Below are 12,430 nucleotides of genomic sequence, written 5' to 3'. Positions count from 1 at the left end.
AATATTTTTGTAATGACAGAAACTTATTTTTAAGCTGCCAACACCTGCTTTTCAGGTCAGTAGGGAGTTCATCATAAGTAAAATCAAAATTTTGAGTTACGTGACAACTGTCACGCTGGGACTTGTAGACTTTTCTCTTTTGCTCAGCCCTGTAGGAAACAAAGTCAAAGCGTTGGTGAAGGTGCAGCTACTTGCTGTTTTGTGAAGGTTGTGATTTCCTGCACTAAAAGAGGAATGACAACTCAACCTTTTCTGAGATTCCAGGAAGCGAATCTGTAATTTGCCTGATGCTAAACTGGCATCTCAAAAAACAAAATGCGTTTTGTCAGGCTAGATGTCCTTGTCTACAAAATAATTGAATTCTTTTTTAGTCTGTTGTGCTTGGTAAATGTTTTGAACATCAGTAAGCGTATGGTCTGTCTTACCTAAGCAGTGATGCATTCTGTGGGACAGTTTGAGGAGGGTTGTGAGAAATCCGGAGGCTCATAGCAGCCTGAAAACCGGGTTGTAGACTTATTTCAGTAGAAGTATTGCTCCCTAATCATCTTTTGAGGGAGGAATTGGATTAGGAACATTTTAGTTTGTCACTTCCCGTTAGATACTTTTCTGGTCAAGTCTTGTGTTGCTGTCTCCACCCATTAGTATTTTTGTTTCCGGAAATTCATAGTTAGCCTGGCAAAAGAAAGTGTTATCAAATAGGAAGTTCTTGAGCTTAAAATACGGTTGAATTATATATTTTCTATCATGTTATATAAATGAAGTTGGTCTTCCATGTCTAACGTGACTTTCAACTTATGCAGCATATTTCAGCTGGCTGTTTGGTTAGGTATACCTACGTTGCAAAACTTTTACATATTCTTTTAAGCTCCAGATAGCCGCACAAGTAAAATACAGGATATTGTGTAACATACTAATTTCAGCACTGCTATTTTTAGTTTATAAAGGGTTGGGAATTTCAGTCAAATCTTTCTCTTTGTTTTCGAGAGAGCATAGTGAGCCAGAGCTTTGGTGCACAGGGTCAGAATAACATTTGACAGGCACGAAACTGCTGCAGTTGCATCTTGCTTAGCTGCTTCATCTAACTGTAGAATGTATAAGGTAATGCCAGTCTTTCTTCCCTCTAAACAGTCTAGCAACGTCAAAGTTGTTTAAGAATCACTGTGGTTGAAGCAGAGACCTGCTATTTAGTCTTCAGAGTAGATATTGTTAACATCAATGTCATTTGGAGGGTTTTGGTTTGCTTTTTCTTTGCCTCAGGGTCCATTGTAAAACCTCCCAGCACACTGGCAAGAAGCAGTAGCTTGTGTCGATCGAGACGCAATGTTGTGCCATCATCTCCACAGTCTCAGCATGCTTTGCACTCCCCTGACCCTGACATCCTTTCTGTGTCGAGCTGCCCAGCTCTTTATCGAACTGAAGAGGAGGAGGAAGCCATTTACTTCTCTGCTGATAAACAATGGTACGGAGATTAGCAAACAGCACTTGAAACTCTGATAGGATTATTTGAGACTAACAGTTTAGAATTAGAGGTTGAACCAAGCCAAAAGTTAACGTAATCTGTAGGATAATATAAATTAATATAGTCCACATGGAACAGAGAGAGTTCTTGTCTGGTATGTGTATGTAAATAGCTAGCATGTCATATACAGTTAAGTAATGTTACAATCCAGGGTGCACTGAACTAACCCTGATTCTCCATTACAATATGTTACTGGCTTTTACATCTGAAACTAGGATCAAAAGCAATGTCAGCTACTGGGCGAAGAGAAGATGGATGGTAACACAATTCTTACAGCATGTTGAGCGTGTACCTACTCTTGTTACATGGCCTCATAGGAAAAGGTTAAATTCCTTTTGGAAGGAGCAAATGAGCTTGTTGAAAGGTAGGGACACTTGTCCTGAAGAAACTTTTTGTATATGATAGGCTTAATTCTCCTTCTTTCATTTCATAACCTTTCTGACTTCACGTGCCAGAGAGATAGTTTTTGTTCTTTGAAGTGAGATACAAATGACTGATTCTGGGCAGATGATGCTGCTGCCCAGAAAAACAAGATTGCACAAATTAATTATCTTAAGTTTAGATAATAAAATGATGTAATACAAGTTGTAAGTTAAAATGTTTAACTAATGTTTTTTGTTAATTAACTACTAAGGAAAAGTGTGGGTGGTGCTTTTAGACTAATGTTATTGATTTTAAATTAATTTCCTTTTTAACTGCATGAAAGAAGTAGTAGTTTCATTATGTTTTCTTCTCTCTTTGCTCTGACTCAGGGAAGTACAGGAAACAGGTTCGGAATGTGACTCCTTAAATTCATCCACTGGAAGGAAGCAGTCTCCTCCAGCAAGTCTTGAGATGTACCAGACCCTTTCTCCTCAAAAAGTATCCCCGGAAGAATTCTCGCTGGAGGAATCATCTACAGGAGACTCCTCTTCTCTAACTGCAGATATTTCTAGGGGCTCTCCTGACTGTGTAGGCATGGCAGAAACTAAAAGCATGATCTTTAGTCCTGCAAGCAAAGTTTATAATGGAATCCTGGAGAAGTCCTGCAGCATGAACCAGCTTTCAACTGGGATCCCAGTCCCAAAGCCTCGGCACACCTCGTGCTCTTCAGCCAGCAGTGATAGTAAACCCAGCCACGAAGCTGCTTCTGTCCCTAGGATAAGTAGCATCCCACAGGACCTATACCAAAATGGTGAAAAAAACAAAAAGCCATCGAAAATAAAAAGCCTCTTTAAGAAGAAGAGTAAGTGAGGTGGGCGGAAGAAACCTATAGTAATGTTATAAGAACTCTATTTTTTAAATCTTTAGGAATGTAATTCCATTTGAGCATTTGAGAATGGATGCCCTAATGGAATGCTCTGTAGGTCAATTATATTTAACTGACTGTACTGTCAAAGGTCGTGCCAGCTGTCAATGAGAAATCATTAAAAAGTTCAGACAGTTTACATTCATTTCTGCCTATTTATTTCTCTTTTTTTAGTTTGTTTTTTTTAGTGTTTTGGTTTTTTTTTTTAATTTAGTTTTGGGTTTTGTCTATTCATAAACCCATTTTTAAGCCACTTTGGACTTCTAAGCTTTAATGGACTAGTAAGCCCTCCTGGGCTTGCCAAAGTTTCTTGTTTACCGGAGCATCTTCCTATCTTTCCGTAGAGCTAGGACATTTATCTACTGGACTTTAAGAAAAATAAAAGAAGTAGAACTAATTGAATTGCACTACTGTTTTACAGACTGGAAAAGTCTCTCTGCAAGTGAAACTGAAAGACTTGTATTTGAGAAGATGAATCTTTTCACTTTTAGATCTTTTGGGGTTTTTAAGTAGAATTTAGGATTTCTAATTGACTTGATTTCTGGAAATGGAAATGCCATGCTTTTATTATGGGAAGCTTTGTTAGATGCAAAACATTTATTATTAGAATGGTTCAAGTCCTGCTGTAAAGATCATGTTTTTCCCAGGACATTCACTGTGATTTTACTTCACTGCAGGCTGTATGACACAAAAAAAAAAAAAAAAAAAGAAAGAAAAAAAAGAAAAAAAAAGTAATTTCACAAGAGAAGAGGCTCTTGATTCCTTATGCAAGTGATGGATATGAAACTTGACTGAGGACTGAAAATATTCACCCCCTTAAAATAAGGAGGGGGGATAGTAGCTTTTGTTTACAGACTGACAGACAATGGACATTGGGTTTGTGAAAGTTTGTACTGTGGCAAAGATAATAAATTGGAAACATTATTGTGCTTGGGAATGTTCCAATTTTAGCTGATGCTTGTTTCAGACGTGTTTCAGAGATCCTGTTAATAGAAAGCTGTTGTAGGCTACATTGCTTATGCTTACTGCTGTGTATAAGTTATTATATTTTTTGGATTAGCTCTTAATGTCTTAATGTCCTCCTTTTGTAAGATTTCATACACTTTATTTTTGTATAGTTTGAAGATTTAGCTGTTCAGACATGTCTGAAGTAAATGGTATAATTTTATAATGCATACTGTTATACTAACTCATAATTTTAGATATAAAGATAGATATAAAGGTGAGACTCGACATGCTTCAGATAAAAGTGGTTTTTGTGTTAAGCTTTTATAGGGAGAGGTGAAATTACTGCGAGGTAACAAGGAAGCCTTCTTAGGGCAACAGTAGCTAGTTGTTCAAAAACATTTTTTTTTTTTTTTAAACAGTTGGAGACAACAAATGTACTGCTTGAGCAACAGTGCCTTTTACTCAGTTTGTCTGAAAACATTAATACTGAGCAGGAATTTCTTTTGAGGTACATTCCAAAGAAATACTTCTTGCTCTAGTGAACACAAGCAATTTACCCAGTGATGATAAATAGTTTCAGCTCTTCCATAGGGGTGTTCTAGTTGCCCCAGTAACAGGTGCCACTGCCACGGACCTGTGATTAGGGGCTCACTCCTTGCCAATATGTACATGCTGTACTGTATGAAAGAATTAATTCACTGACTGCCTAAATTTTTTTCTAGTAAGAAGCCTTCAAAACCTGTAGCTAATTGAAATCAGGCGATACATGTTTTTTCTATAGCTTCCTATTTAGGTTCCACTGTACAGAACTGATGTTAGTTCTGTGCTCAAGAAGCGGTGGTGACGTTAACAGAAGCATTTACTGTGGGTAGTGAAACGGTTAGAAGAGAAGGGTTAGAAAATGGGATGGAGACCTTACATGTGCAAGTACCTCAAAAGTCCTGGTACATTGATTAATTCTTTAAGAGAACAGAAGGAATTCAGAGTTTTACTGTCTAACAAAGAACAATTGTATGTCATCTATACAGAAAAGCATAGGAGGAATCAACTGTGTGGTGAAGTTTGGAGAAGAGAAAAATTGGTGAAATAGAAAATAATAAGAGTATGATATTGTTCAATTATTCTCTGAGTCATCAGACTGAACAGCTATAGCTGCAAAAAAAAAAGTCATCACAAGGTAAAAGTGTTCTCTTTAAAGAAAGATTGTGCACTCTGTATGTAGTAGACAAAACGCAGCGATGCAAAAAGACTTGTGCCAGAGAACCACCTCAATGCTGAGCCTTCAGAGTTGTAGTTAAAAGCCTGATGAAGTACTTGAACATGTACAAAGGGAACTTCTTTTGCCTCCCAAACAGCGTGGAGAAGACGACTACCAGAAAAATGTTCAATTTTGATGTCTGCACTTGAGAAGGCTGTAGCAATAATTGAGTTTAAAGTAAGATCTGTGTCTGGATATAGTAGATCTTGCAGTGTGAGATTTGAAGAACTCTGCCTCTGTCATTACCAAAGAAGATGAAGCGGCATTTTGATACACGTGGAAGCACATACTGATACATGTTTGATACACATATTTACACGTTGGAAAAAAAAATGTGGTACTGAGGAGTGGGAGGACAGCACTACTTAATCCTTACATCAAATTCAGGAAAGCTCAAATATTGAGAAGCCAAACCAGACAAATTAATTTTTCTGTAGTAAGTATAACTAAAAATTGAAATAGAGGAGGTGTTGGACTCTTCATTGGCTGTGAGTTTAAATGTTAAATACCTTTTTAAAATACACAATTCTACTGTCTTCTGGAAAAAATACGTTATGGCAGTGTACAAACCGATCTGATGAGATTATCATAGTGATAAATTTTGGCTTTGAAATGGCAAACCTTTGGAGCACAGACTGCTCTCAACACTCAGTTTATCACCAGCTGTCCTGTAACTTTGTAGCTGCTACTTAATAAATATTATAGAACTGAAAGCTTCGGTTAATGTGATCAGAAGTGGCGAGTATGGTATGTTGGAGCACAAGCTGTAATTCATAGTTCATAGAGTTGGGTTTTTTAATTATTATTTTAATAGACCACTTGCACATCTTGCCACCTAAATTTGTCCACAATCTAAGTGACTTGCATTGCTCCTACTATGGCTACTGTAGAAATGCTTGTCTTCAAACTGTTAGCATCCTTTTGCTAAGGTATGTTGAGAGTACTGAGTCAAAGGTAGATCCTTAGAGTCAGGCAAACATCAAATTCGGTCTTAATGATGAAGTACCTGGCATATGTCAACATCTCAGAAGTGAGACAACGTGCTTTAAAAGGTCCTCCATTTTTATCTGTTTGCTGAATGGTGTAACTTGAACTGTCTGGCAGTCAGTGAGTCCAGCCAGCATTCCAACCACTAGGATTTCTCTAAGACGTGTCAGTCATTCAAGACAAAATTATCTTGTGTCATCATTCTTAAATGGCTGAGGACTTCCGAAGCTCTAAGCTCAGAATGGTTGTGATCAGAGTAATTTTCTGAGCTTTTATAGCTAAAATACATGTTCTATTTTAAATTCTCCAGTATTCTTCAGAAGATGAGGATCTTTGCTTTCTTAAATATTTTGTTAGTCCTTTGTCAGGACAGCAGCCCCTTTTGTGGAAACTGCCTAAAAGGCTTCTCCCTGAAGAGGTTCCCATTTAAGCCTTTCACCTGTAAAAGGAAGAAGTGTCAAGTGTGTGGTTCTATATATAGAAGAAGAAAAAAAACCCCAATTCTTCCAAAACTGAACAAATCATACCTTTCTACAATTCTTACTAAAGATACGTGACACTTCTTTTCTAATAGCATAAAAATTTTAGGAAAGGCATTTCTGGTTGCTATGGGGAATGCTTTTGACCAATTTATGGTAGATTTTGAGGTTAAAACAATTGCTTCTTTTTCCCTGCTCAGTGATGGAATTTAAAATTGCTCATTGGCAATTCCAGGCATACGTCAACTTTTCTTTCCCCACTGCACTGGTACCTGGGTAGCAGTGAACCCTCCACTTTCTGATGGGGCAATTTCCTGAAAGAGAAGATCCCCCATCATAGTCAAGGTAATAATGTTATGGTAAGAATACAGTTCCTCATTTGGAAGCCTTGAAGATAGCAAAGCGAAGGATACTTGCCTTAAGTTTTCTTAGGATATTTATGGATGCCAGCTTGATTTAGGCATTAACTTAGGGCTGACTGAAAGCCTAAAAAGGTAAAATTAATTAGAAATCGAAGCTTTTAATATTTTACCCTTTTGCTTCCCAATATATAGGAAAACAGCTCATGCACAGGAGAGAGATGATCTCTAATTAGCGTTTCTCATACCACCAGTTTTTAGAGCTTCAGAATAGTTTCATTCCATTTCCAGATACATTGCTGGAGAGGGATTGCTACCTTAATTTTATAATGTATGCAAAGAAGCATTATTTTTCGTTTACTTACAAGCAGGGAAGAAGAATGTAAATAAACTGAGTGCTTAAGTTAAAAAAAAAAAAATATTTTTTTTTAAAGTCTAAGAGAGAATTACTGGTTCTTGGACCTCTTTACTATTTGCTTATCGCCTTGATCAATATGTTAAGTAGGGTGAACATGGTTTTCTACTCTGTTCCAGTTGCACTGACTGAAGTGATGCGTTACTGTCTCATGTTTTAAACACTGCTTGCTTGGAATTGCTTTAGGCATTTGATCCTGGATGTCGCATCTTCATTGAATAATGGTTAAGCCTACCAAGGCTGTTTAATTCCAAGTGCTGGTAAACTTTTCTACTAGTGGCTTAAACACAGCTGTTGGTATAACCAATAACCAAAAAAGGCTTTTGCCAGTAGAGTTTGACTGCCTGGTGGCATGTCGGTATTTAGATAACTGTTCTTTGAGGCTTCGGTAGCAGTTCAACAGTGTCGTACACGTTCTCAACACATAGCTTTCCCTTCCAGCCCTCGAGAGGTGGTGCTGATCTGAAACTCCACTTAGTGCATAAACACAACGCACTGATTCCTATAAATTGTAACAATATTAACCTTTAAGCTGTTAATCCCAGTTGCTCTTGTGTCTGACACTACTCATGCAAGATGGCAGTATTTATCAGTCCACTTCAGTCTTTCAGAAATAAAATGGATTTGGGTTACATTTTTTTTTCTCTACAACTTTGAATCCCGAGTTTTCCAGACTGTGTGGGTGTGTTCTGTGTATGTAATGCTTCTCTGAAATGAAAGTGGGAAGATTGGTCTCTGCTTAGGTGCTAAGGAAAGTACATTTGAGCAGGGTAAAAAGAAATTTCTCTTGCTCATTGCAGAGGATGAAAAAGAGCTCAGAGGTGTTTCATCTGCTCCTAAGTCAGAAAACTAAGGAATGCTTACAACTTATATTGCTGGAGATGAGAAGTACATCCAATCTCAAAGCATTCGGATCAGTAACTCTTTATCCAAGAAAAGCCTTTATGCTTTAGATGTACTGTGCAGGGCACTACCTTCGCATTTCTATTCCATTTTTGACCCAGCATTAAATTTGGTAGTTACAGCACTAACTTACGTGATTGCCAGACCTCAGAGCAGTTTCAAATGATTTCAGTAATGTGTCTTAAAGTCAATTTTGGTTTAATATGTGCTAGACACATCTGAATTAAGACTTTCTCCTTTACATTCCTTTTATTTTAATTCAACTCAGTTCTTTGTGATCCCTCTACTGTTACAAAAATAAACAGGTACTGACAGTTGATTCATGTTCATGCTTAGAATACAGTATTTTTTTTTTTCAGCTGAGAATTGCTAATAGATAAGTGGTAGATATTTGCTTTTTAAAGACTAGATCATGGTTGGATATTGTTGTAAAAATGTACTGCTGTACTTCAGTTGAACTAGGTACAGCATCGACTGGTGCAATTTGTGTATGAGTGGTAAAGTCATCATTCTTAAATTCTCCTTAGTTTGTTCTTTATTTGTATCTTAACTTAATGCTGCACAGTTGTTTTCAGACTTGAATTTATTTGAAATTAAGGGTCAGTATGTCCAGCCCTACAAAAGTCAACCTTCCGTTGTCAGTCATCAGTCCATTCTTACTGACAAGAATGAAAATCTTGAATTTTTGTACTAGCTTATTAGCCTGTTAGGTGGTAGAATGGATTCCTGGAAGTCTTCAGGTGGAAGGCAGAGAACTTCTGAAGTGAACCGGGTAACCTGTGTTCTTTATCAGCTTTCCAATCCATCTCCCAATAAGACTGAGTCTCCCCAGGGGAATGTAGATGTACTTACTGCTTGGAACTTTGTAGTTAATTATATTTGGCTATCTAATTCTAATAACTTGCATGTGCGCTCTGCTTGCTTGCTTTTCAATAACTGACAAAAGCTATAGGAGATCTTGGGGGTTTGTTTAAAAAAATTGCTGTTAAAAAAAAAAAAAAAAGACTGGCAAGAGAAATCTGTCAGGCTGTGAACCGACTAGAAAGAACAAAGATCCCAGCTTTTTGTCTAAAAGAATTGTTTAAATAGTTCTTAATGAAATGAATTTGGTAGCATGTGTATTTTCACATTGCTCTTCTCCAAGCAACAAAAATAATTAAAATACCGTACATTTCAGCAAGGCTATTTGGGAGATGTCTTGCCCTGTTTTTATTTTTAATTTAAATATCATTGAGTTGTAGTGAGTGTTCAGCATATTAATGCCTGACTTAAAAGATTAGTGGAATTTGAATGACTTGCATTGTTTTGTTTAATTACAGCTTTATAAAAATGTAGATATTTGCATAAAGCCTGTCATTGGATCTAGGTATGTTTCAATGCCATAGCAAGAAGAGGACCAAGACAAGTAAATACGTGCACAATTTAAACCTTACTTAAGATGCTTCTCTGTTCTGGGAAGAGATGTCCGTCATGCAGATTCTGCTCTTCCTCTATTTGCTCTTAGCTTCTGTTTGTTTTCATTACTTGAACTAAAATAAGAAACAAAGCCCTCAGACTGACTAGTTTCTGTCTCTCTAATATATACACACTGTACTTGCTTTTAACCTCATCTACTGCATGTTGTTAATGCTGTACACAAACGCAGTTAGAGTATTTCTTTGGTGTTGTACAGCATGATGCATTTCATTCCCCTTCCTAGTTTACCTCCCATTAGCTATATATTGCTTTACAACTGGAAAAAACTGAGTTTTTGGGAATTGAGTCTGTTTGCATATAAAAATCATTTTTTTTCTCCTGTGAGTCTTATGAGAAATGTCCTGCTTGGAGAGTCTCGGACAGTATTTTCCTGTGTTTATTCATGTTACTTTGCTTTATTTTATAAGTGGATATTGATTTCTGATGTGTTGTTACACTTAATGTTGAATAAATCTGACTTCCATTTTGAAAAGTGAAACTGTGTTAGTGAAAATGTTATGTAATGTTAATTCATCTTAGACTGTTCCCAGAGTATACAAACTTCGATTTATTTATTATTTTTTTTAAAAAAACTTGAGATCAATTTTCATTGTTCTGCTTAGGATTCTGGCCAGTATTTCTTTGCTTCATGCTACTGTTAAAGCTTGACAGCAATGTTACTGGGAAGGGAAAGGTGGAGACAGTTTTGTTTGGCAGCGAGCGTGCCCCAGTTAGGCTTGGAGATCCTGAGCCTTACTGCTTTTGCTTGAGAGCCTTTCTGAGTTTTAAGTTGCTTCATATTTTGAAGATTTGGGATTTTGTGTTTTTTCTTCCAAACAAGGTGAAAAGCCTTTCCAAATGACTGTTGGAATAGTGCATAGCCTTGTGATTTTGAGCGTGAGGATTAGTTTGAGAACCTGTGGCACCCTACCAAGAAAGCAGAAAAAGTCCTTGCTTTTCTTTAATATTCCTTATAACTTGTAGCAACTGTGAGAAGGAAGAAGCACTAGCTGTACATCAAAAATAGCTTTTTAAAAGTGGCTTCTCTTGCAACCAAAAGTCCCACCTGTGTAGAGGTGACAGGATTGCAGTGAGATAAATGAGTGACAATACAGGTGTGGACCATGGGATCAGTGGGTTTAGAAAACTTATAGTGTAAAATAAATTAGTTACTTTTACCTTGATAAACATATACAGATTCAATTACCAATATCCTATAGATTATTTTCAGTTGTAGTTGTGTAATACAGCCCTGTTCAGAAGCGGTAACTTGGTGGGGGTGAGTCGGTCACTGCTTTCACTTCAGTTTGTCTTCAGTGTTCTTGATTAAACAGTGTTGGCTGTTTATCGAGGGGGGAAAAAAGCATATAGGCTGGCAAAGCCTAAATCAGCTCTGCATCTTTGGAGAGCCAAATACCTTTCTGTTGGGGACCTACTATTAATTTCTTCTGCAAATTTTGATTGAGCCATTATAGCACAGCTTATGAGAAATGCCTTATTTTACTGCAAGACTTGGCACCCAAGCAAGTGGAACAAAGAGCAATCTAATCCCACGGGATATTACTGAACTTTGGTTAATTAACAACTTCAGCAAGCTGGTACTCAGTCACTGAAGTCAGGTGTTTTTTCTAGGTGAACTGCTTTTGATTACTATTGAATTCAAGTCCATTTCCTTACCCTGCCAAATTTAGGCCTTTAAACTGACAGTTTTACCAGTTCCACTGGGTGATGGCATTACTTGTGAAATTCCGTAGCATCCTGCTTGCCCTCGGGGAGAATGTGAACAGGGTTGAAACGGGATGGCTAATCTCTTCGAAGACCCTTTGGGTGTTGAGCTGTTCCTAGGCATAGAATGCTCCTGGTTAAGCTGGTTCTGGGTCAGTTTCATAAAGGTCTCCCCGTATTCCCTGTGCCTTGTAAGGATGTGCTAAGTCTCCACTACCATAGCTATAGAGTAGAAAATATTTCTGTATTCAAGGAATTTATCTGTATTCCAAGTAAAGTTTAGCTGAGTCTGCTCTCCGTGTGATGCTGCAGCACTTGTCTGCTTCAGTCCCATTTCTCTTCTACTTCTCTACTTAAAACTATCACTTTTTCCCCAGTGTTTCCAAGAGGAAGTTAAATGGTGAACTCGTGAATCTAAAATATAAATATAGTTAAGTTCTGAAGGCCAGGGTTTGTCTGTATTCTAAGAGGTCTTATCCTTCAGTTCGTGGCTGTTAGCATTCTGAGAGTAATTTCTGAACCTCGTGCTGGATTTCCGTTTGTTCTTTTTGCTACTTTCATCTTATAAAGCTCCTCATTCTCCAGTTTTTCTCATTGGTTTTATACAGGGGAGGCTTAGCAATAGGAAAATATTCCAGAAATTGTAAGTCACAATTACAGCACGTGGGTGAAGGGATCTGAATACATGTGTGAGTGAAGAAAAAAGCTGGGGACAGGGGCACAGGAGAAAGAATATAGCATTATTTTTTTCTTCTCTGAAATGCAGGAGTCTAGAAGAATGATTGGAAAAATGAGGTGTATATGAGGGAAGTTCAAAACACAGACTATGTAACTGCTGAAATGTGTGTTGCTCCGCTGCCGCCCACCCCCCACCCCCCGCCCGCCCCCCGCCGTTTTTAAGGTGTAAAATAAAATCCTAAAGAGGATTGTGAATGAAAATATTTCAGGGGTGGTTGGGGGGGATTCCATTCTGCTTTCTGCTCAACCTACAGAATGCATTAATCTTTTTGTAGCAATTTTAGATAAAATAGTTTGTGAAAGATACATAAAGATAACACCAGAGTTAAGATTCTATCTCCAGTGGTATATAGAAT

At 37.5% G+C, this 12,430-nt stretch overlaps 1 protein-coding gene across 2 annotated transcripts in view; it reads left to right on the top strand.

Moving 5' to 3' along the window:
• Positions 1 to 12,085, top strand: part of STIM2 (stromal interaction molecule 2) — a 74,765-nt gene extending 62,680 nt beyond the window's left edge. Inside the window, exons 11-13 of one of the 2 annotated variants that reach the window (XM_054202576.1) lie at positions 1,258 to 1,459; positions 1,735 to 1,883; positions 2,272 to 2,452. In XM_054202576.1, coding sequence (XP_054058551.1) covers positions 1,258 to 1,459; positions 1,735 to 1,883; positions 2,272 to 2,309 — 389 coding nt within the window. In that variant the 3' untranslated portion in view covers positions 2,310 to 2,452. Of the gene's footprint in view, positions 1 to 1,257; positions 1,460 to 1,734; positions 1,884 to 2,271 lie in introns of both variants that reach the window. The other variant, XM_054202575.1, reaches the window with a different exon arrangement.
• The last annotated feature ends 345 nt before the right edge of the window (positions 12,086 to 12,430 follow it).

The sequence above is a fragment of the Rissa tridactyla genome, chromosome 5 (assembly GCF_028500815.1).
Source record: "Rissa tridactyla isolate bRisTri1 chromosome 5, bRisTri1.patW.cur.20221130, whole genome shotgun sequence".
In the NCBI taxonomy this organism is placed as follows: domain Eukaryota; kingdom Metazoa; phylum Chordata; class Aves; order Charadriiformes; family Laridae; genus Rissa; species Rissa tridactyla.
The sequence above is the reverse complement of the archived record's forward strand: the minus strand, read 5'-3'. Positions and strand labels throughout refer to the sequence as shown.